The sequence below is a fragment of the Apteryx mantelli genome, chromosome 13 (assembly GCF_036417845.1).
Source record: "Apteryx mantelli isolate bAptMan1 chromosome 13, bAptMan1.hap1, whole genome shotgun sequence".
Classification (NCBI taxonomy): Eukaryota; Metazoa; Chordata; class Aves; order Apterygiformes; family Apterygidae; genus Apteryx; species Apteryx mantelli.
Window position 1 is genome coordinate 16,678,093 of NC_089990.1, and position 25,665 is coordinate 16,703,757.

The 25,665-nt window shown below is 43.7% G+C and overlaps 2 protein-coding genes across 5 annotated transcripts in view; both read left to right on the forward strand.

Moving 5' to 3' along the window:
- The window catches only part of MAMLD1 (mastermind like domain containing 1), an 82,386-nt gene extending 79,421 nt beyond the window's left edge, over positions 1-2,965 (forward strand). For both annotated transcript variants that reach the window (XM_067304190.1, XM_013946363.2), the window contains 2 exons: positions 351-432; positions 727-2,965. In XM_067304190.1, coding sequence (XP_067160291.1) covers positions 351-432; positions 727-1,745 — 1,101 coding nt within the window. In that variant the 3' untranslated portion in view covers positions 1,746-2,965. The remainder of the gene's footprint in view (positions 1-350; positions 433-726) is intronic.
- A 15,284-nt stretch (positions 2,966-18,249) lies between these two features.
- MTM1 (myotubularin 1) overlaps positions 18,250-25,665 on the forward strand; it is a 43,820-nt gene continuing 36,404 nt past the window's right edge. For all 3 annotated transcript variants that reach the window (XM_067304192.1, XM_067304193.1, XM_067304194.1), the window contains exon 1: positions 18,250-18,303. The gene's annotated coding sequence lies outside the window, so the exon portion shown is untranslated. The remainder of the gene's footprint in view (positions 18,304-25,665) is intronic.

The following is a 25,665-nucleotide window of genomic DNA, read 5'->3' on the forward strand; positions in this document are numbered from 1 at the left end:
TGCTGCAGCCCTGGGTGTGCTGCACTGCTCTCGCAGCCCGGTGAACCCGCAGGTCTCCACGTTCGTCCAGCTCCCCACTGCCTAGGGCGGCCTGCACAGCGTCTGCTGACGGCTGCGCTCCTAGTGCCGGGCTCTTTAAAGGACACCTTTGCAAGAAGGGGCCTGTGAGCAATTAAGATCCAGTCTGAAGGGAACTGTCTGGGCTGAGTCTCTGCAGAGGGGTGTGTGTGTATGTTTGTGTGTGCGCTGGAGAGGCTGTTAATGCTGACAGTGGCTACACTTCAAGTGTCTGCTGCTATTCTTGTTTGTCGAGAGACTGCAACTTGACTATTACTCCTCTTGTCTCCCAGGAAAAGCAGAGACAAAACATGCTGGGAGTAACATCTGAGCAGAGGAGTTTGTTTGTGGCTCAGCAGATGAATCAGTTTCAAGGTAAGAAGGGAAATGGCATGCTATTAAAAGCCTCGAGGAGCCAGGGTCTGGGGTCTGATTAAATACAGGGCTCTTAATGATTCTCTGCCCTGAAATAAAAGCATTCCGCATTTTATCACATAACGTGAGATTCACCCATTTCCTTATCGCTCCAGTAGTGACTGTGTTACAAAGCACGCAGAGGAGAGGCCCGTGTAATGAAAGAGATAAGTAAGGAAGAGCAGCCTGTTAAGGAGCTGCCATGTTTCCAGGGTGAACGTGCGCTCAGTGGCTAACGTGTCTCTTTGTATGCAGCTGTGCAGCAGCCGATTCCTACTGAGTGCAGCCAGCCGATGCCAGCGCCTCCAGCCAACCACCGCATGCTGCCGTCCAACCCAGCCCTGCTCCAGAGCACCCTGGCCTCGGGCATTGCCCCCGCCACGGCCAGCCAGAGCAGTGGGACGATGGTGATGATTCCACACAATCCTGGCAAGCAGCAGGGGATTTTTCCGCCTAATTCTGACTTTAACATCCCACTGCGGCCAAGCCAGAACTCGCTGGGCATGAACTCGGGATGCCAAACAGTACATAGCCACTCTGCTGTGCGGCCGGGAATGGCGATGGCAGGCTTTAGCTCTGGTTCCTTAGCAAATCACTCTGCAACTCAACAACACTTGAGACAGCCGAGTATGCCAAGAATCCCTAACGTCTATCCCAATTCATCTGCCCAGATGTGGACACCAACTGCCGTGCCAAGGATGCCAAATCAAAGCCAAATGGATGCCAGCATGCAGCAGTTCTCCAGTAGCACTCTTTTCTCTAAACAGAACGTGAGACCAAATACATCAGGTCAACAGTTTTCCCAGCAGGCCGTAGTGCCACCTAATCAGATTGCTCCCAGCGTCCAGGTCAGACAGATGCAAAAACTAAGCATGGGGCAGTCTGGCCAGGGCCTGAGCTCAATGAGTAATCAGAACTTGAGACACAATTTAACCAGAGGACCATTGCCAGCTATGAATGTTATGAAATCCATGCCACAAGGAGTGTCCGGTTTTAACCAGCTCAATCCTGCCTCAGGCCTTGGCCCGCCGAGTTACCCTTCCGCGGGCCAGCCATCCGATACGTTCAGCCGAATGAGCGCTGCCGCCGAGCTGCCACACTATGACTTTGTGCCCCAGCACAGTAACTCCATCATGCCTGGCAACTGCAGCGACACTGACTTCCTCGACTCTCTCATGAAGAACAGCAGCAGCAATGACGAAGAGTGGTTGAACAATTTGACAATGATAGACGACATTTTGGGACAGCATGCTCAAAGCTCCGGACACGTTTAGCTGAGAGAGAAGCAGTCTCATTGTAAATAACATGAGTATGACTTTTAGAAATAAGAGACAACCCATGAAAACAGCCCCGTCTTTCAATACAGAATGAATGGACTCAGCCAATTCTTTGCCTGCATCAAAGTTTAATATTGGCAGTTTTTCAGATGACTGTATATATTTGAATATTTTGTAAATTATGTTTTCCTAAAACTTAAATATAGAAGTATTTATACTTCTTTGCTGGACTGTTTGTAAATAAATCTATAGCATAACTTTTGGTTTTATTATAGGGATTTCATTATACCTTGTTATAAATATGCAAATAATATTGTTAGTTTCAGTAATACTGTGTATTACAGCATAAAATACTTATGTTTTTGACATAACTTAACACATGAGCTAGGGGTGTCATTGCAACCAGACTAAGCAGAAATCAAATGTGGCATCTGTTCTCCCATATCAAGACGAAAGATTGAGGAGTTGCATTAAAAAAATATATAAAAGAAACTGCTGATTCACTCATAGCCTCAATCTTGCAAACTGTTTCCGGTGTGCAGGTCCCATCAGGGCTGTCAGTGCGTTCAGGGATCTGCCCGCAGAGACCCATTCGCAAGATCACAGGGAAGTTCTCAGCTTGATACACTCCGGCATCAGTGAGACACTGACAGTGCGCAGTCTGTTGTCCGGCAGCGGGTATGTGCTTGTGATATTACAGCTGTTGACGTGTGCATGTGTGTGCGTGCGTGTGTGTGTGTGTGCGTGTGTACTTTGCAGCCAGCTGGGGAACTGCACTGTGTGAAATGAGTTACACCGAAGAGGAAATACTGTTCGGACGTTGCAAAGGCTTCCTGGCGACTGTATCATCCAGTGAAAAGGTAGTTCTGGTATGCACACCTCTGCCATGTATATTTGTAGTGTACAGGTGATTTGTTCCTGGTTTTAAGGCTTTTCATAATTTCTGTTTTAATGTGAGACTTTTTTCAGAGGAAAAGTCTATAAACATTAATAATTAATTTTTGATGTTTTTGTCAGCTACTATTGTCCTATGTATATTTAAGAGTCTGTTTATAAAAGATTCACTGTACTGTAAACTTCTTAAAATGTTCATACTTTGTGTAATCATATTTTAATAGTCACGTCATACTTCGCAATACATTTGTAATATAATGTCAGCTTCAAGCACAGAATGTTTTTTTCTTCATACCATAATAAACTGCCAGGGGAAAATTGCATATATTTTATGTGTTCATTTCATAGCTACAGCATTTTGTACCTGGAGATATTTGAATTAATTTGATTTGTCCAGGATGCTACAGTGTCAATCTAATAACATGTACAAATGCGTATGTGCTATTACTAGAAGAAAAGGGCTAGAGGACGAATTTAGGATGGGATTTCTTAGGTCCACTGTCCTTTTTCTAATGTAATTATAGATGAATGTAAACATATTCATCTCTGTTTTTACATAGCACCATGTTTTTTTAGGTGACAGTTCTTATTATTCAGAAATTTAACAATCTAGATTTCAGAGCTACTTTTTGACAATTCCTTATTTCCAAATGTAAATATCTGCTGGCCTAGATAGAAAATAAAGCCTTGTCCAGCATGAGGAAGAGCAGAGGGGTTGTACAGGTTGTTTTGCAGTGCCGCATCTACTCATTTAGCAACTTCCGTGAGGACTGTGGAAGGCAGAGCACTTACTTAATTCATTTAACCCAGAAATGTGTGATGGGAGAGCTGACACCTGCTCTGGGGAGAGCCAAGAGGATGGAGGTGGGATGGAAGGGTAGGAAGAAACAGGAAATACATACACAAATAGCACCTGTAGTTAAATCTGCCTCATTTAAACAGAGCCAGAAATGATGACGGCTTTCTAGGAGACTTGTGTAGACGGCTGGTGCTACCCTTCGCCCCAGGCAGCGTTGCAAGGAACACCACGGGCATGGCAAGCCGGAGGAAATCCCCCGGGGACAAGTGTCCCCAGGTTGGTCCCTACTGGAGGGAGGGATTTGGTGAGATCGTCCCCACCGTGGAGTGAGTTCTTCCTCTCTAGAGCCTTTTTCTCCAGAGCTAGGTGGCAGAAAACATCTCTTGAGGTCAGAAGTGAGAGGGGTAGTCAGGATGTACAGCAGCCAGGTGCAAGCTCTGCCGCGGGGGCCCAGGTGGGCAGGAGACATCGCCCCAGTAGCAACCACGCTGGGCCTGCCAAAGGGCCCCGGAGGGACCGCGGGGCTTCCTGGCGGCGAAGGCGCTCCAAGGCGAATGATCCCAATGGGCTTGGCCTGGAGAAGGGCACGTACTCACCTGAAAGCAGGTGGAGAAGGACAGAAACCAGTTTCTCAAGCAAAGTGAATCAGCCCCACCAAGCAGTTGCCCAAAACAGGCTGCAGACCTCAGCGAGTCTCTGAATCGGACTTTGCCTGCTCGCCTCTGGACGGCGGAGAGGGGGATAAAAGCCTCCCAGGGCGTCTGCGGCGAGGACAAAGGTGAGCTTGGTTACGAAAGCTGGCGGCTCGTCAGCAGCATCTCTGCTGCGCGGCGTGCTGGCAGCGAGCAGCACTGGCTGCCGTCGGCACGCACCGCCGCTCCGGCAGCACCTCGCTCCCTCCAGGTGAGCTGCACGGCAGGCCGGCATGGCAAAGACTGCAGCACACGCGCATTTCTATTGGTTATAAATATAATACAAATGCTGTATTGTCATTCTTCATTTTGTTTTTGTCAATGAACCTTTCAGCTTTTCAGTTCTGCAGGGTTTTGGTTCCAAACACGGTCGGGGAACGTCTTCAAAAGCCAGCTGTTTCCCACAGGATTTGTAAAAAATGGTTTGTGTTGTACACAGGCTGTGCAGACACTTGTTTTCACTCTGACTTTTTGCCTAGCTTTTGAGCCAGTAGAGCTTTTCACCTCTCCATACCTCCGTTTCTTGTGTCTTGAGTGGGAACAATAATATGTCTTTACCTCACAGGGGTGTGGTGACGAGCCAAGACTGTAAAGTGCTTTGAAGGGGAAAAGGGCCAAGGATCATTATTATCTTGGAGTCTCTGGTTGTACTTTAAGTGCTCTTAATCAGATCCCTTTGGGGGTTTCCACATACGGCCAATGGCAAGTGCCCTGCCTGGGTTTCAGCCCTGTAGCTGGGCTACTTTCCCCCTCACGTCAGCACGCAGGGAGGTTCGCGCCCGTGAACGGCATGCAGAGATGTGCAGGGAGGAAAGCATGATGATGCTGTGTACATTGCAGCAGCTGGAGCATTAGCTCTCCATTCGGATTGGTATCCGACTGCAACAGCTAATATATCTATCACAATAAATTGTTTGTTTTATTCTGCAAAAAATACCTTGTTCTGTACTTTGTCTTCCCATTTTCTTCTATTTAAAGTGTGAAAATGCCAGAAGGCTGATTCCGCCTTTGCTTTTGTGGTCCACATCACTAAGGTAAATAGTTCCAACTAGTGAGAGAATTAAGGCTAAATACGTCCACATGGTTCGCCCATTGCGTTTACTGGACCAACAGATCACACCACAAGGCGTATGTAGACCTACACCACAAGCCAGATTCCGCTGCCTTGCAGACCAGTGCAAACATGGACTAGCTCTACTGAAGCCAGTGGCGTAGCATGGGATTTACATAAGCATAAATAAGAGCAGCAGTTGGTGCTGTGGAAGTGCAAAATGTATTAAGATTTCTAAAATAGCTACAAGGAACGAAGTGTCTGACAGCACTTGCTGTTGAAAGCTATCATTTATTTCCCAAACAAGTTACGTCACCAGACTGCCCTCATAATTATGGCCATGAAAACAGAGGCAAGCCAGTAAGCTTTTTCCTCTCGGGTTCTAAAATAACACCAAATGCCTATAAAGGCCAGACTTTCCAAAGACCTGAGCTCACTAAGAGCTTGTCTGTCTGAAAGGTTAGTGCCATAGGTAAGTAGGACTTCAAAACTCTGCAGTTACTACAGAAAAATTCTTTTTGTGGATGCTATTAATCTAAAACAGTCCATTTTGGATGAAGCCAAAACAGAAAAACACTCATTCCTGTAAAAAGAAAGAAAATCCAGCGAGCTCCTAGGAATAGATGTCATGGGAGCCCGCATCAGGCAATTTCCCCAGAAAGCCTAGCCTCGACTTACGCAGCCCCAGAGCTTGGCTCCAGCCCGAGCGCTGCCGCTCTGCGGCTCTCCGGGATTGATTACATGTCTTGCTTAAGAAGCTTTCAACAAAGGAAGCTGCGCTGATGTTGAAGTGTAAGGTCAAGTTCTCCTCTTATGTAGGATGTTGTAAATCAGGCGCTATTCCACTGACTGCGGCAGAATAACCCCTGATTTACACCTGCCAGAGAGCCGGAGCAAGCGCCCGGCGGCAGAGCTGGCACCTGCCCCTGCGACTCTGGCACGGACGACTCCACGTGAGGATTGAGGCACCGAAATGTGCACTGCAGCCGAGGAAGAGCCACTCGGAGCCAGCACTGGATGAGGACAAGGGAAGGCCTGGGGCTGACTGGCCAGCCGCTCTGCCAGCCCCCTTGCCCCTCCTGCAGTGTGGCACTGGGGCAGCTGGTTTGCTCTCCCAGCGGATGCTTGGCCCTGGCACATCTGGCACATCTGCCCAGACCAGCTATGCAGGCCAAGCTCAGGTGTTGGTGCTTAATATCAATTTAATGCCTGTTTCAACTTCTGTTCTCTGCTATACAGATAAGAAATTTTAAAAAGAGGCATCTGGAGGAGAGCGGTATGTTTTAAATACCAATAAGGGTTTCCCCCGGGCAAGCTAAAACATAAGTACTCATTGGCAGCTGCAGAAGTTACCGAGAACTTAAGACTCCTTCTGGTCAAGAGGCCTCATGTGTACGATCCTGAATAAAACCAGGGAAAGGCACCTTATTAAAGAAGCCCAGCTCGAACCAATAGAGCTCCATTTAATCAAAGCCATTTTCTTTGCTCCCTTCCCGCTCACTTGATGGTTTTTGTAGCACTGCTAGGAACAAATACGCTGTTTTATACATGTCTTAATCCATTTCCCGTTACGCAGCAGGTCTGGGACTTGGCTTTCATTCCCGTGCTGCCCAAGGCAGCCGCTTGCCTGACAAGGCTGGCCCTGTCGCGTTGCTGTGCTGTGCTGTGCGCCCTGCGTAGCCAAGAGCCCATGACCATGTGCATGGTGGAGACATGGAGTCCTGCTTCTTGTGGCTTTCCTGTGCTCAGGAAGTAGGGACAGTTGGATTTTTTTTCTCTTTTACTCAAGTTTGGCATGACAGTGGTGTGTATTACATCACAGCTGTGTGTCAATTAAAATAACCCACAGTTTCAGCACCAATTTGTCCCCCCAGCCCAAAGGGCCCTTTGCAGCTGAACTCTCGGCTGCTGGTTTCACATGTGTTGGAGCCAGAAAACAGCCAGAAGCTCCTGAGGTTTGTGCATCCCCTATCTTTCATCCTTATCAAGTTTTATGATGCTGCAGCTTAATGACTAAGATTTAAACAATTTGGTAGGAAAAAAAGAGACCATTTTAAGCTCAAAGTTGGGTTTGTATCAAAAAGGATGTTACATTTTAATTGTTCTGACATTGGCTTAATCCCTTTTCAAGGCCTGACGGGATTCGAGTTCTGATCCTGCTTGGTTACGTGCCGTGGAGTTTCGCTGTGTTTGATGAATGGCTGAGACAGACAGGACCGGAGCAGTGGCAGGAGGTAGTGAGATGGTCTATTTTCACTCCCTGAGGGGAAATCAGCCCCGAGCTATGAAGCTGTGAATCTCTTTTTTTCCGTGCTAATGCAGTGCTGTGCTTGACTCCATCCAGCTGCAGAAACATGCTTTGTTTCAAGTTTACACACTGCTCCTCGTCAGCTCTCCCTGCTTTGTATGGCAGTGAGGAAACAGAATTAACTCAGAGATCAGGACCCGTGTTCCTTTCTCTTCTCAGCCCATAAATTATTATTCTCTTTCACCTATTAGTTGACTACATTATTTATCTAAGTGACTCCCATTAACCTACTGTTTAAGACTCACATTCTTTAATAAATATATTTATTCTCTTGTGCCCTTTCAGGAAGATTATGATGTCCACTTAACAGTGGGGGACTGTGAGGCACAAAAGGCTAAAGACTAGAATCCCAAAGATATTTAAGTACCTAATGGGGCAGGCAGACACCACTAGGATTTTTTTCAAGTGTAGTTAAGCAGAGCAGGTAGCCACATCCTGCAGCCAGTGGTTTGTATTGCCTTTGGTAGCTCTGCACAAGTTTGGACTCTGTTTTACAGATTCATGAGGATAAGCTGGTTGTTTCTGTATGGACTATTGTGGACAAAACGTGAATATGAGTCAGTCCCCTCTGTGTCTTAATTTTCCAACCTCAGGAGCCAGTTGGCTCACTCCAGCCTGGGGAGAGCGTGCAGCCTGACAGGTAGGCAGAGAGGAGGATGAGCCATCCATCTCACCTATCTTCTGTGCAAGCGTTTCTCTTTATTCAGCGCCTTATTTCCAGCTTCCTGAGACACATCATACCTCACCCCTCCAGAAGGGTGTGGGCTCAAAATGAAAATGTGAAGTTTCATTCTGCTTGGCCAATATTCCTGTCAACAAACTCTATGAAAGTATCACCTGTGTTGTCTTGCAAAGCAGGTGGGGTCTTACTTCTTTTGCTCTGCACCTCCAGATCTTTACTCTGCTAAGGTTTTTGGCTGATGATCTGTGGTTGGAAAAATGTGGTAGTAGTCCATGGTACAACACACTAATGCAGCAAGTTGCTAGCAGGGTAAAGAGGACCTGGCGAGGACAGAGCAGGAGAAAAAGGAAAGATCTGTGTTTTGATCTATCTCTAAAGGAAGCAGAAAGTGCCTGTTTACAGCAGGGAAGATATATACCTATTTAGCAGGGAATAGCCTGGATATAGGCTCAGTTCAGCATGGTTCCTTCACTGCGGGCTCTGGGCTCGGTTGCTGCTCAGGGTAGCAGGGTGCAGTTTTACCACACTAACGCCAGGCTGGCTTCGGTCATGCTGTCGGAGCAGGAATGTTGTGAATATGACATTGCCTGGGGCTGACTCTGAAAGGAGAGAGAGAGAGAGAACAAATGCACTTGAGACAGATTTCATGGCTAGGACTTCATTTACAGCCTGTGTGACCCCTCTGCGCAGGGATGACCTTTCCACAAATCCAGTGGCATGGCCACCTCCCCAGGAGGCTGCGCTCCCAGGGCCAGCACTCAGACAAGACTGGACAGAAATGCTAATGGTGTCCATTTGGTAGTGGGGAGAAGTGAATTGCACTGTGCAGGCCTGCACAGCTGATCTGCCATAAGAGATTCCGTTGTCTGCCGAGCCCTTTCCTTTGACAGGAAGGCTTTATAACCTGGTGATCTGTTCTTCACAGCAAACGTGAGGCTACCAGGTTCTAAGCCAAGTTCTGTGTCTCAGTTTACCTATCCATGAAATTGGGATATTCCATCTTCCACAAAGATAGTTTGAGGGGTAACTCACTGATAAAGTGCTCTGAGCAGCTAGGACTGTAAAAGTGCCAGGTACTATTATTAGTCCCATGTCTTTGCTTTACTGTGTCAGTCAGATCAAAGAACCTCCTGGTACTGTAGCACCCTCCTGCAGCACTCACGCCTCACACAGTACAGGCCATGCAAAGCAGATTAGCCTACAGCTGGCCTTTTCAGGCCAAAAGCAGCAGTTCCTGCGGTCTGCAGCGGGTGACTGAGTATCTAAAGAAAAATTTAAACCAAATACTTGTAAATGCTTGACTACAACAGGCTGAGTTTTGCTGCTTGAGTGACTGAGAACCCAATCCCCTGCTGAAAAGGGAAATTAGTTTTTACACCAGTGCATTTCCGGGCAGACTCTGAATCTACCTGGAAAACTGGGTTTTGTTGATGTCTCACAATTTATGTGGGCAAGTGTGCATTTGTAATTATTTGCATCCACTCAGAGGTATCTGCCTCCCCTGTTCTCAGTTCTTGCCGTAATGTGTTACTTAACCAGTTGTTCCCTGAACAGCGGAATTGACTTTAACTTACAGATTTGTACTTTGTAGCTGTCTGTTTTTAACTGAAGTATGCTTAGTTTTCTGTTATCTCCTCATATACCTATACATTTCCTTTATTTTCTTCCCATAGTCCTTCACACACGACATGATGGTAACTTGTGGACTGCCATGCCAGTAAAGGCGGGCTGATGGGAATCCCAGGTGGTAAGACACAAACTTGTATTTGGAAAGTGCTCCTCCCTCTCCCTGGCTGTCTACTCTATGAAACTTAATTAGCTTGAGACCCCTACTGTCTCTTGAATTTGGTGCAATTAACCAACAGTTCAAAATTGTTCAGAGGGCACACCAATGCAATCACAAAGTGATTGCATCAGACTCATTTTCAGACGAAACTGGGTAAAAGTGAGTTGTGAAACAAATATAGCATTCAACAGAGAGGCGCCACACATTATTTACTAGATGTATCAAAAAAGGTCATTGCATCCTGGAATGGTTAGCAGTGTGTAAACCAGAACACATGTCTACATTTCCAGCTGCGATGCCAAAAGCTAGCATGCTAAGCCATGTGTAGAGCTGCTGTCCCTGGTGCACTCTTTTCAGGCGCTCTCTAACTCATGGGGATTTATGACTGCTTCATCATTTTACCCACAGTTGCAGCATGCAGACATCTCCATGATCAGCTGCTTTAGAAGCTCAGGTGCCTGACACCTCTTGAGCTTCTTATGGATGGCTAATGTAGCCAAGAGTGTAGCAAGACACCATCTGCAATCGTGCTTGGCCTTGCATGAAATCAGACAAGGAAGCTCTTTTCATCTTCTTGCACCTTGAGCTCTGATCCCAGAATAATGTTTTCATTTTAATTCTCTGTCAGTAGGTAATTTTATTCCTGGTGTCAGCATCCACAATAAGCATGGAGTTTTGCTTCTGGCTGTGGCAGTAATGATAACTGCAGTATCTCTTGTCTGTATCCTCAAACTTAAACTGTAAGCTATTCGAGAGAGCAAGCATCTTCTTTGTGTATTTTATGCAGTGCCCAACACAATGAGGCCCTCGTCTCTAGACAGTACCATAATACTACTAATAAATAATAACTCAACACTGAGATTAACACTGCCACACAGAGACTTTCTGATTTGGTACATTAACTTCTTATTCTTTTCATGCTGTGAATGTAAGCTGTAGCTGGAGATACAAAGTGCTGTGAAGATTACTGTAAGTACTCTGATCTTCTGAACCCTGAATGGAGGTCACTGTTGTATAATAAATTGCATTAAAATATAAATGAAAAGAAATCATGTACAATTTTTCCAGCAAGAATTATTCACAAGAAGCTTCATGGAAGAAATGGCTGCGTTAACTCAATAAAAGCCATTATTTCTTTTAGGTCGCTGCTTGAAGCTTTGCTAATTGCCTGAAGAAACCTATATCAGCATCTGATGTGATATTCAGGGCTTCTGAAGACCCACTTGTCTCAGTGATTTTGCAGAGCTGAGAGGGGTTTTGTTTCACTCATTAGATAAACTGAAGAAATTCTCCTTCATAATAAAATGATTTTCTCTAACTCACCAGAGTAACACGATGAACCAACCTAACTGATCAACAGCAGCACAGCTCTTTCAGTACCATGGGAACGCTTCTTGGTCCCATGGGAGTTGACAAAAAAGCCCTCATTGTCCTCCGCAGAAGTCAGAACAGATTATCTAAGGCCTTAAAGCACCATCTAAAAGGGTAAGCATCATACTTGGGGCCCACCATGTCACTCACAGTATCAAGTTCCCTGACACTGCCTATTATATGGCCTTCTTTTCTGCTGTTTAGTGTTCCAGCTAGACCGGGATACACTCAATATTCCTGCAGAGTGATGGTGATGTTTGTCCAGGCTGAAAGTTTTGAAGATTTCAGTCATTTCTGTGTTTGAGGTTAGGAAAAGTACATCAATTTAATTTTTTCATGTTACTCACATCTCCCTCTTATATAGTAATGAATGAACACATGTAAATGGAATTGCTTAGGCTGGTGGGCTACAACCATCCCTCACATGAAGAGTCCTGCTAACATAATGAATGCCAGGCTGTTTTTAACCCTGCGAATAAAAAGTAATTTTCTGTAACAATGGGAAAGGAAAGTGTACCTATGAAACCCAGTTTCTTCTTTCTCCCCACTATGACATATTTAGGGAAACTGAATATGGTAGCTTTTTTTTTTTCATTATAAAGAATAATGTGTTAGCATAACAAAATTAATTCCATTTTCCCTACACAGGGAAACATAGTCAGGGGGAAATTTAAATTAAACCAGAATCAACCCAGCATGAGCTTTGGAGAAGCCAACAGTAACTGTGTTTGCAGTTCCCAGAGCTATGCATTGGGAGTCTATGCTCACACAGGCTTGAGTCCAACCTTAAGTTCATCAACAGCACCTGAGAGTGCAGAGAATTTCAGCAGAATTAACAGACCAGCTGGGCCATAGAGAGAGAAATCAGTAATGCTCCAGTTGGTAGGGGTGCCCAGAACAGCTTGCCAACTCATTGATTTCCTGTCCTGCATAAGCAGCCACCTCTGTTGATGATGTGACACCAAATGCTATCATGGAAATCAAGCAAAATTTTATTCTGATCTAAAGAGAAGCATGTTTTTAAAGAGGAAAGAGGAAGGTCTTTCCCAATGGTAATCTTCCTGTAAGCTCCTTGGTTGAGTCCTGTGACCTGAAGACTCTTGGCCATTCAGCTACAACAATCTGCTACCTGGCACTTGACTGAATTTTAAAGCTAACTCCTCTTCTTTGGTGGATGTCAGCTGAGAGGGGCTGTGCTGTGTTCTCGAAGTGCACAAAGATCCCACTGTGAGTAGTGAGTGCTGGTGGAAACACTGCCCTTCCTGCCATGGCTGTCAGTCGCCTGCACTCTGTGCTACGAAACAAAGAGTAATTCTGAATAGAGCATGCATTAACTTTGTTCTGTCAACCAGTCTCTGTTGTGCTCACTGGCATAGTGTCTGAGCACCTTGCTTAAAATATCTCTTACGTGCTGAATTTTATACGTGATTCAGATGCTGCTGCGCTTTAAGTTGTACATGGGTGGACCTTGCCAGGAATAGAAAAAGGGGAGGGGGGGGAATTTTCCCATTTAACAGAAGTCTTTTACACTGTTTGAAGCCAAAATGTTATCTGTTTCTTTTAACTTTATTTTAACTATTAACTTGAACCAGTATTTTAACTTTAACCATTTCACTGCTGCAGTCTCAGCTGCCCTGTGTCACTGGAAGCCTACTGTGATTTAAATGAAGCATCAACCCTTCAAAGAACTTCGCTATGGCACAGACCAAAAGCAAAGCACTTAACAGGTATTAGTCTAAAAGGTTCTTCTGTTTTATGAGCTATATTTACACATTTAACAGGTCACTTTACATTTCAGTGCACTAGAAGCTTATTCCTTTGTGTGCCATTTAATTTAAGAGGATTTCCTTCTCTTTCTCTTAATTTAGGGCATTGTTCTGATGGCACTAAAATTAATTCCACTAATAGTTCTGGTAATTCCATGGATATTACTAACTTCCATTTGTTTGTTCCTTTCATCCAAATTCATTCCAGTGCTCTTAAAAGCTTTTACTTACTATGCAAATTAGATAATGATATATGTAAGAATGAGTTTGCCTTCCTCTGAAATGCAGCTACTTCTCAGATAAAATATACTAACTGCTTCTAATATTTGCATGGAAAAAATAATGTTTTTTTTTTACCTGAATATGAAATCAGCAAGTACCTGATACTGATTTTCTCTGTCTTTGAAGACAAAGAAACAGCATCTAACAGGAGATCTTTTCAACGTCTGTCTACTAGCCACTGATATATATATATGTATATGAATGTTTGTGTGTTTGCGCATGTATGTATATACATATATACATATGCTTCAGTTGTCATGTGCCAGCTTTTGGTGACATTACTGTGCATGCAAAACCTTGGTTTCTGAAAGCTAGCTTCTGCCTGGTTTCACAATAACAAGTATGTACATTCAGCCAGTGTTTCTGAAAATGGTTCCCAAAATACAATTGCTATTTCCAGCCCTTGGGATTCACAGGATCCAGAAATACAACAAGCCTCTTACATAACTCACCTTATTGCTATTGTGAATCAAGCAGCAGAAGAAAGGTGTTTTTTAGGGTGCTATAGGTGTTTTTTATTTGGTAACATGCTACTTTACAAAGAAATGATTAGGCTAATCAAGGGAAAAGCTAGACAGAAATAGGTTAAAGAGGACTTAAAGTAGAGCTTAATTAAATCTGGCAGTCTTTATTTAGCAGAGACAAAAATAAACACCAAGTTAGCAAACACAGAGGACAATAACAGGAAACAAAGTGTGTAAGTAGCACAATGTGACAAAAGCAAAAGAATCACTGATGTACCATATCTTTTCGAATATCTAGCTAGTAAAAGGAAAACAAAATGCACACACGAACAGATACATATAGACATACTTACAAATATATATGATACATTTAACACTTCATTGTCCTTTCTATTTTATCTGTCACATCAGCAACTATAACTGAGAGAAAAATTTTGCTAGGTAGATGGGTATAAATCATCTTTAATTCGACCTATGGGTTTGATTTAAACATGCAAACTCCCCATCTCCACTTAGTTTTGCCCCTCTGCTTTCTAGGATAGTAGAAAAACAAGTTGATATTATGATCAGGTATGATTATGCTCCCAAACTGCACAGAGTTATCATCAATCTCATAATACCTAGGTTTTCCTTGGCATCTCAGTCTCATACCCATACATATTATCTGCATTGCCTTAGCGTACAAGATCCTGTTATGGATCAGAATCCAACTCAAAGGATGGTCCCTGTCCTAAAGACCTTGCAGTCATAGCATGAAATGGGAGAACTGATGAGTACAGATAGAAGAGGTAGCATGAGAAAATATGACACTATATTGTTGACATTACATGAAAGAAAGTTTTAAGAAGGGTTTTGAAGACAAATAATCAGATAACTTTGTGGCCGTTTACAGGGCCATAGAAATAAAAGGTAGCCTAAGAGAATGCACAAAAGAAGTTGCTTAAAAACGTTACAACTGGGTTGTGAAAGTTGGCACCATGAGCTGATCAAAGCTGTGGTTAGATCTCAGCAGTGAATAGAAATGGTAGGTAAGGTGAGGAACAGCTGTTGAGGCCTTTCAAAGTAAAGACATGTACATAAGGATTGACATGACAGAGAAGGCTGAACTAGTAGAGAGATGGAAAGAGGTGAATAGCATGGTGAAAATGACAGACTAAGAAAAATTATCTTTGTAGCAGCATTCTCAAAGGGTATGAGCAAGACAAGGTTATATTTTCCAAGGCTAAAGAAGACAATATTGCAGTAACTGAGATTCGAGAAGATGGGAGTTTTATCTGTATGGATAGACTTAGACATAGTCTAAACATAAAGGACTAGGGAAAGGTCTGAGTCAAAGGCAATTACATGCAGGCAGATAATAATGTAATAGATGAAGTAGAGAGTACTTGTGGGAGAAGACTCAACTCTATTTTAATTATGCTGAGCTTAAAATGACATTAGGGTTGCCAGTTAGCCAGTTTTTATCCAGATGGTCCAGGGATTGGGGGCTGGACTATTTGTGTGCTGTCTGGGCTGATTATGACCCAGGCACCATATGCCACAATACAAAAGAATGAGGAACAGGCTCAGAAATACAGAGGTAGCCTAAACATCCCAGATCCCCACCCATACACAAAACTTAAATAATGTATGTTCTCACAGGTCCAAATAGTCATCACGTGACTCATCAGTCAAGTGACTCAAAGCACATATTTCTTACAGTTCACATCTTCATGTGTCTGACCATGCAGGTGTGGGACTCACGGGGCATTTGTGATTGCGTTCAGCAGAAGGTGAAATCCTGCTAAAAATTTGTAAGAAAGTACTAGAGACACAAGTGAAGAGTTTAGTTTGGCAAGCAAAACAATGTGGAGTAAAGAGGCATAGCTGTGAAGTCTCTGACAGAATTTGTTGTTTGAACTGTAGTTGTGGGTCACACTAGCTGGGAGTAAAATGGAGAGGGACCAGAGGAAGGGATCCAAGAACAAAAACCTGGTTAATATCTACTGGAAGTTGGAAGACATGTAAGGAGAAGCCCCTCAGAGATGTGCAGGTAGATTTGCTAAACATGCAGGGAAAAAAGGGAAAGGACAGAGTCGTGAAACCAAGGGAGGAGAGTATTTCAGTTGGCAGATCAAGGTGGAAGAATACTCCCAATGATTAAAGGTCATATGAGCAAGAGGTTGTTTTAGACTTTGTCTGTTCAAAGAAATGCAAGGGACATAAGTCAGGTTGGAAAAGACAAAACTCATGGCAAGAAATTTCAGAGAGCAATTGTGGAGAGCACTTTCAGTGATCTTAGAGATGAAGAGTCAGAAATGAGTAAGGTCAAAAAAAAAAAAAGTTTCTGGTCTTCATAATGCCAGAAGAAAGCTTCAAAGTGTGATCTGAAGGAATCCTTGAATGAATGATCACATAAGAAGGATCCTCTGTGTGTTTGCACGCTCACACACATATATATATATAAACCAATACATTGATTAACAGTGTACAGTTGGTAATACCATAATGGAGTCTCTCCACTCAGTCAGTATATATCTGCCCCTGGGCTGCTGTATCACCATGTATTCAGCCAGTCAGAGCAGTACTTCAAAACTGTACCAATGAATTTTCTAGCTAGTCATTACTGAAAGGATGATGTCAAAAGAAGAAGAGCATCAATGGAGAAGACAACAGACAAGATTATCTGCATGAGGGAAGTGAACTAGTATGTCATCTCCTTTTGCTTACTGCTTGCTTCTGTTATTTATTACTGTAAGGCACACAATTCCATGTTTATTGTAGAAAAATATTATTTACTCCAGAAACAATTTTTCCATCATAATAGGCACCAGCCCAATTCCCTTGTGGGTTTTTTGTTCTTGTTTTTCTAAAGTTTCTGGAATTCCAGATGTAAATTGTTGACAATAAAGGAGACACCAAAAGTAATGAATAAAATTAATTTTAAAAAGATTGTCTTGCGACTCCTTCTGAAAGTACATCTTGTCTGGAACAAAGGCATGGTTCACCTCAAAATGTAGTTAGTTGAGAGTCAGATCTTCAGATGGTGTGACTACTCGTTCATAGAAAACAAATGACTGGCAAAATTATACTGGAGAAAGATTTTTAAGGTAGATGCGGAAAAAATAGAGACTATGGTTGTAGCTATGATGCCTGCAAATTGGCAGGTGACGATTTTCCTTCCAAATGAGGACCGAGCTAATCTCGGCACAGTGCTACTCTGAATTGCGTACTACTGGAGCTATGGGATGTGGGTTAAACTGAACACCAAGATTGTAATCACTGGGGATCACGAAGGAGCCCGGTGTGCTTTTTCAGTTTTTTTTGTTTTTGACCTGCTTTTCCTGAGAGCAGGGAGCAGGCTTGGCATACCGCCCTGCACTAGCAGGGACACAAGTTACAGAGCCAGCCACTCAACCAGAAAAGATGGACATCGTTGTTTTATGACTCACTACATGGCAAAGTCCTTTTCCTGTCAGGACGATGGAGCACAGGGCACCAGGCGGCCGAAGGTCCCCAAGTGGCCACCTCGCCCTCTAGTGATACAATATGGCGGGCTAAGAATCTTTTTCATTTTTTTGATCTCACATTAATAAACCTCCCGATATCGGCATGACAAATTGTTTTAATTATTCCTATTATTAATTTTCATTTGTGGTTGGGAAGTGTCACGAAGGCCTGGCATGTGCGGGGGTCTCGCCGCATGAGGGCCCTTCCAGCGCCAACATCAGTCTGCACGTGAAGGCCCAGCAGCGTGCTGTGGTGGGGCGCAGCATGGCCACCCGCCAGCCCTCAAAAACCATGCGCTGCCATGAAGAGCGGATTTTTAAAAGAAGAGTCGCGTAGGCGCCCTTCAGTTTCTCACGGTGTGTTTTCGTGCCTCCCCTCACGCCGAAGGCCTGGAAACGTAGCCTGTCTCCCACAGAGGTTTAGTCTCCTCCCAAGACCTCTGTGGGTATTAACGGTCATTTATCGATCGTTTTGATCTGCTGCTATGCTTTCCCTCCGTGCCCCCTCCCTCTTTTGTTCGGGAACGCTCTACCAAGGGGCGGCCCTGGCGGCAGGGCTCCGCGGCACCGCGTGTTTCTCGGTAAGCACACCGCGGCCCTTTGGCGGCACACGCCTGTTACTGAAACGGCTTTTCGGGCCCGGCGGCCGCCGGCAAGGGGCGCGCGAGGCGGCGCCCTGCCGCGCCCCGCGGCGCAACCGCCCGCCCCGCGGACTACGACTCCCGCCGGGCCCCGCGGCACGGGGCCCCGGACTACACTTCCCGGCAGGCACCGCGGGGAAGGGAGGGCGGGAGGGAGGAGAAATCTCCCAGCAGCCCGCGCGGGCCAGTCCCGGCGGGCAGCGCACCGCGTCCGCGGGCGGGCGGAGTGGAGCGGGGCGGGGCGGGTGCCGGCCCGTCACGTGGGCGCGCGGGCGAGGTCGGCCGCGGCGCGGCTCGGAGCACTGGGGCCGGCGGCGGCGGCCGCCTCGCGGTGAGTCTGCGGCGGGGCCCCCTCGGTCCCGCCCGCCGGGCCGCGCCTCCCCTCCCCCCCCTCCGAGTGCCCCGGCGGCCCGGGCCTTCCCTCCCGGCCGCCCCCCGCTGGCGCCGGGGCCGCCGCGGCCCCGCTCGGCGCCCGCGGCCCCGCCTGGGCGCGGCGGGAGCCCTGAGCGCGGCTTGCCCGCCGAGCGCGGCTTGCCCCCCCCGCGCTGGCGGCGCGCCCCGGCCCGGGGCCCTTCGTGCCGCTGGGACCCGCGGGGCGGCGGAGGCGCGCTCCCCGCCCGCCGCCGCGCTGCGGAAGCCCGAGACCTTCCGTTGCGGGCAGGCGCTGTTAGCTGGGTCGCAGCGGGCGAGGGCTCTGCTTGCCGGGCTTTGCGCTGCAGCGATGCGCAGCTTAATTCCTAGTTGGACTTTTGTTTTTGCAGGTGTGCCTGTAGCTAATACCTTCCCCACGCCCCCAGCCTTCCTCCTCCTCTTCACAGAAAGCCCGTTTTCCTCGAGACCCTAGAGTACAGCGTGGGCAAAGTTAAAATTGCGTAGCTGTTAAGAACTGCTTTGCAGTTGGCCTATAGATTGACTTGTCACGATAGGTACTAGCTGAAACTGTGTATGTTTAAAAAGTACCTTGGCCCTAGTGCATAATACCTGTTTTTGAGCAGTGTTGTGCCTGTTGCCTGCTAGTAGTCATATTTGCTTATCATTAACCAGGTTTGAAGGGCAGATAGCTTATGATCAAAAGGCATCGCTGTACAAAACTGGAACCTCTTTCCTGCTAGAGCTTCTTTTTAATGTTAATTTGTGGTTTAGGTGGTTAAAAAGAAGTTGAGCTTTACAGTTATTTAAAAAGCTGTTAAGCATAGGAAACTTTAATACATGGGGCTTTTTCAGTTGCACATAGCTTCATCGTGTGGCAAATTTGCAAGAGTTGAGATAGAGATGTTTCCAATAAAATGCAGAATTTTCTTTCTGTACTGTTTGTCATTCTGTGGTTGCCAAAAGAAGCACCTGCTGAAGAGACAGGCTGTAGCATCATTAAGGCTGAACAAACTCTAGTGCTAATATATTCTTGGTATTGTTGCAATATTAACTAATAATAGTTAATTTAGAATGCAAGTTTAGCATCATGAGAGCAAACTGTAAATCTTTAATTTTGTGTGTGTATGTTTTTAAAGGAGAATACATCCATTTGTGTAAGAACTTGAATTGTGTAAAAAGTAAGTTTCTCTTCATGCTTGTTTCTTGCTGACTTCCCCTAATTACACATTACCTTTCATATTAAATTCATACCCGAATGTATTTTGGAAAAGAAAAGAATAAATGCTAATATTCTTTGGGGATGTATGCGAGAATAAATGCTTAACAGTGCACAGTAAGATGTTCAAATATGTGTGGTGAATGTATGTATGGTTAGGAGTCTATATAGAATTTGCATGTTAGAAAAAACTTAAAAACTGTGTATCTTAAAGTTTCAGGGGAGAAAGTTCTTCAGCTCACTTCTTACCTTCAACTACCTGATGCTATACCTGCTGGTACAAGATAAAACATAAGCAGAATTATTACTGTTTGTTTCCTTCTCCAGAGTATTCTTTGTAGTGACTATTCTGGGGTTTTGCTTCCTTTCTGAAGTTTTTAAAAAGTAGTGTCAGTTGGAATATTCTGGCAGCACGGGCAGTATGTCTTCTTACCTGTGGCAGTCCTGTCAAGGACCTGTTACAGCACAAAAGTCAGGTGTCGTTTGAAAGTGATGAACATGCTGTTGTCCTTTCATCGCACACCTAAGAGGGCCTCTGTTTTCTACAGCTGAAGTGACTTATTAGACCTGGAGGCTTCTTGAGCAAGGAAAAGTAGAAATAAGTGTTTTCAAGTAGACCAGGTTACACTTTCGTGTAAGATATGTGATATGTGCTTGTGGGTTTTTTTGTTTGTTTGGAAAATCTAAGTGACTGGTGCCCAACTCCTTCACTGAGTGGTCGAATATAACGAGTGGAAAGGACATATGCCAGAGGCTTTTCAGTGCTATGTGACCGGACCATGTGTCATGTACATCAGCAGCTGTGAAATCTGTGGTTTCAAAGAAGTCCCAAACTTCCTGCGCCCAGTGAAGTCCCTGCTTGTTACCTGAAAGAGAGTGTGCCTAAAGGTATGGTGCTGCCCCATGAATGACTTGGGCAGGGTAGTTCTGACTGCCCCTTTCTTGGGAGTGAAGCAAAGAACAATTTGATGACTTCATCAGAGCTTTGTCTGCTTTTTTCAAATGGGGACAAACTCAAAATGGTATTTTCTCCACAGTAGCATGTGTAATTCAGTTCAGTGTGTATTCGGAGAAGAAATGCTTGTACAGCGAGCGGGAACTAAGCACAGCAGATGAAAGAGACTGAGTCTAATGCATCGGTTGTATATGTTATCAAAGGAAGTTTGGAGGAAAGCCTGAACAAGGGATGTCACTTTAGCCATGATAATGTAGCTTTTTTATACAATATATCAATGCATAACAGATAAAATTTCCATTTCTCCTGTGGAATCATCATTTATATCTTTAGTAATAGAACTATAGTGGCCTAAGGGGATATCTTTCAAGAAGAATGAGCAGGGAGCAGCTGAAGGCTTTCTTAATAGAAAACTTTGAAGCTGTATTTGCTATCCCATAGGCATTCTTGTCAACTGCATCAGCTTTTGACAGTGTGGGAAGTATACATTCCCTGCAGGGGATGCAAAGTAGGGGAAGTAGTCTGGGTGGGTTTAGAAAGCCATGGATCAGCTTGCAGGAATAGGCATCCTATAGATGTATTGCTGATTCTGGAGGTAACCTGATGAATGATTCCTAAAAAACACTTGTTTTTGCCCTGCCACTTAATCTAGCTAGATATAAAAGCTATTTGCTGTAGAGGGCTCCATGTGTAAAAGGAGACCTACTGCTTGTTCTGATTCACTCACATGATTGTCACCTCCACTTTAGAGTTACTACTCAGAGTTATCAGAGTAAATAAGAAAAAGTCAGAAAAAACATAATAATGGCAGAAGAAAGATGTTATGCATAGAACAAATACAGGAAAATTAATGAGAGAGTAAGAGTGGGCAGAAATAATTGTTAGCGTAAGTTGCAGGGAATAGATCTCTGACAAAGTCAGAAAACAGGACCTAGCAAATAAATGTTTATTACCACTGAAACAGGTGCTGTTTTTTTTTCTTGTTACAGTGATACACAGCCTGAGAAATAGCCAACTAACAGATCAAAGTCCTTCAGCAGAAAAGTTACTGTTCCTGATGTCCTGTTGTATCATTTCTCCTTATAAGAGTGCTTGTAATTCTCTTGCTAAAATGGTAGCTGGGATAAAAGCCAGGGACATCGCCCTAGGCTATGTTTTCAATATAATTTGAAAGGGGGAAGAAATGGGGATCATAATTAGAAAAAGTAATGTTGTGAACTTTTGTGTGAGGTCTTGTTGAAAGTGTTGTTTTGAAAGTAGGGTGGTAGTCAAATTCTATGAGAGGATCAGTCAATAAAAGAAAATCTTTAAATCAACACAGGAGAAAAATAAAAGAAATGTCATTCAAGACAGAACTGAAGTGTGTGTGTTTTTTTTTTTTTCTTTCTCTGATTATTATTAATTTAATACCTGGCTTCCAAGTACAGGCTACAAGATGATTTGTTTAAGAAACATGTCCTGAAGTGGGGGTGGTGAGGCTTGTAGGATCTAGTGGCACTGAGAAAATATTTGGCAAACTTTCTGGTTTCAGCTACGTGCTTCCCTTTGTAGAACTACATTGTCGGCATTTGTCAATGTCTTCAAAACTACCTGGTATAGTGATGCCTATAAAATAGGAGTGGGCTGGCAGCTGGCGTGCTTCTGATTTGTTTGCTGCATTAGCAGTCCCTTGGCTGTTGGGCGCTCTGGTTTATATCTGCCTGTTGTTCACAAGAGTTCTTTGGGGCGATGACTTGCCCATCTAAGTATAGGCTGTGTTAGGGAACTAGAAAGTGTTTTTTAGGTGGCAGTTCTGATTCTTCACAAACAAATACAGCACTCCCATGTTGGTTTGAAGGTTTGCCATTCACAGTCTAGCCGAGAACTGGCAGCATCAGGGATGCTGGAATACAGTTTTCTTAAACTCAGGGAAGTCTGGGAGGGAATTTGCTTCTAGCAAACAAGTAGCTCTAGATTTCAAGGTTTTTTCAAAGTGGTACTATTCTACTATTTTTTTTGTAGAACATAAGAACATAACATAGAACAGCCATATTTTATTGTTCATTACTGATGAGCTGGATAAATTGACTTAAACTTCAGTGCAGAAGGGCAAATACTAACTCTACTTTCTATATGTTCTACATGCACAGTATCCTGTTCAGTCTTATATTTCTGACATGATTTTTGTGTTCTAGTTATGGCTTAAATTGAGGAGGCTTTTAGAGAGACTTCAAAGCTCATATGCTTTCCCCAGACAGCGTGGATTCAGTAGGCCCATGCAGGTAGGGGAGCATGATTCAGACGTTAAGGGGAGGAGACCCACTAGTGGCATAATCGAGTCCAAGATCAATAGAATCGTGAGGTTCCACTGGGGGAAAGGGAAAAGCAGCAGAATTTATTACTGAGAGATTACACTTGAAAGGATTTTGCATCCCGTAACTGATGATAAAGTAGAAATAGGTGATTATATGATCTAGTAATCCATATTGACTCCAAAGATACAGTTTGGAAAAAGCGTAGGCAGAAGCATATAATTTGGTCTGCAGCAACAAATCACCTTTGCACATCATAGGTATAATTTGTCCTTGAACTCGACAGAAAAAAAAAAAAAACTTAAATGCTCTATTAAGTGACTTAAGAGAGCCTCTTCCTCTTCCTGTTTAAATGGTGCTTGCGTCTCACAGACATTTTGATTTTCCATATGTTATATGAACCTTTATTTTTGTTTGCTCTCAGTTATGCAACAAGTGACAAGTAAATATGTGCATTGGCCTTACACTAAACATGTTTTTAATGTCAGTACTGTATGACTTTCAAACATTCAAATCTGTTTTTTTTAAGTTAACTAAATGTCAGTTGTATAGCAAGTATGAACAAAATTACTATGTAAAAATTGAGTTTTGCTTATAAATAACAACCTGCACTGGTATCTTTCACTGTTGCAGGAAGCCTGTCTTCCCCTCCCCCTTTCTCCTTGGGGAAATAAATATAAACAAAGATTTCTGTGTTTTGTGGTTTTTATTTTTTTCTTGATACCTGATACCTGTTTTGATACTGCAGTGCTTTACATTATGCTTACTTTTCTGTAGCTTTTTTAAGCTTTGGAGATTCCTGCTACCCTGTTTTTCACTTGTCGAATATAGTTTCTCTGTGCTAAAACATAACTTGTCACATGAAAGATGTGTTGATTCTGCAGACTTGTTTGGCTGGTGATGGCCCTCTGAGCTCACTGTGTTCCTGTTTGGTTGATTGGCACTGATTGGTTTGGGACAGCCAAGGTCTGGAAAGCTGCCTTCATTGCTTGTGATATAGAGCTTTCTTGTGACTTGTTTGGTATCCCTGTATTTTTTTATATATAGTTCTAAAATTTATTAGATCTTTAGTGAGATGAATGACTATTGTTGACTTCATTAGATTAAACACTCATTTAGTAGTGCTAGAGATGCTGATGCTTATTTCAGTGACTATCTGATATGGCATCTTAGTTGCTGTTGCTAGCGTGACCCTTTAGGACTGTTGTTTTTTCATTTTTTTTTAAAGGATTTATGTTCCCTTCCTGCCCTCTCCCCACCTCACACTTAGAATGAAATATGTTTTTTCCCTCTTCCTCTTTCAAGTTGAAGCTTAATTTTGTTTCTGTCTTGGTGAGATGTTCTTAGAGTTCTGCTCTGTTCTGTGTATTGTTTCTGAAAACCTATGTATTGTTTTCTGTTCTGTGTAGTTATGGGGTTGACTGGTATGTTTTGTTTTTAAGGACTTTGACTTTATTTTACATTTTTAATTTTATTAAGGAGACACAAGACTGTTTTTATGCTGTCTCTGAAGGTTGTTATACAAAGATTAGAGAGCTTTATTTGGTGTAGTAATGCTGGCATACTTTGTTGTAAATCTGCTTTTTCATTTTCTGTACAAGTGAGGGTGTGAGCAGCTTATTATGTCTAATTGCACAAACCTTCTCTTGCCCCTCAAACACAGTGAAAAATTGCTTACATATCTAATATTCTTCTCTCTTTGAAGCAGCTTATGAGTTGATATCAAGTATAACTGTGCAAATGACTTCACTTTTATTTAGACAAGCAGATGGATTGCAGATCTTGAGTGAATAACCTAATGACCTGAGCTCTTTCAAGTATTAAATGATAATTGTCCAAGAGTTGTCCAATTGTCCAACTCTTTCTAGAAGTGCTCTAATTGTTTCCTGAATAATTTCAAAGCTGAATGGTGAAGGGAGGCATAATAAATTTTGTAACTATATTTTTAAGAAAAGCCTTGGAGGTGAACGGATTTTTACACAAATCCTTATCTGGAGCAGGATAATGAGAACTGGCATTACCTTGTGTCATGCTACAGATGTTGTGACACAGTAATCAGAATGCTTCTAGAAAACATGCATTCTGTCTTTGCTCTTTTTCACCTCATTGATAAATCTGATACTAAAACAAACAAACAAAAACCCTCATCCCTCTCCGGTTGCCTTTACGTATATAATAACTGATTGTACTGTAGTTGTGCGTGTCACTAACATCTTTTGCACTCTTACTCAGTAGATTGTCTTGTGTGTGATAACTTAGCGGTTTCATTTCCTCAGTCTTTCCAGATTAACATATTGAACACTATAGACAATGTAAAAGAAAGTATTTCATTTTACATAAAGTGCTGTCAAAATTGTCGTTGAACCAAATGATAGATAGGCACAATATTAAAAGAATTTTTTTCTGAAGCTTTAATCCAGTGATGGAGGGTCAAGAACATTAAGTATCTGGAAAGTGGTGCTCACAGCTGTTTACTTGATGCAGTTTACTTGATGTCAGAATTTTTTGATGATGTTGTGTTGGTGTCTTTTGGGCATGTACTAACGCTTTGTGCATGTAAAGATTTAAGTTGACATAAGCATGGCTCAGTCAGTCATACAACAGTTACAAGTTACTTTGTGCAATTCTGGGGTGAAGACAAAGCCTTGGAAGGCCCACCAAAATGTCGAGTGAGCCTTCATTTGTTCCTGGATCCTAAACACACCAAGCCAGACTCCTCAGGTTGCTGTGGCTTACAAAGCTTAAAAGCATCTGTTGGTCTTTCCAAGGTGCATACATCTTGAAGGAGAAATAAGTGTGCCAGTGAGTTTCTGAGCTTGATAAGGGACTGATGGATATATTGGCACAGCCTCCCCCCGT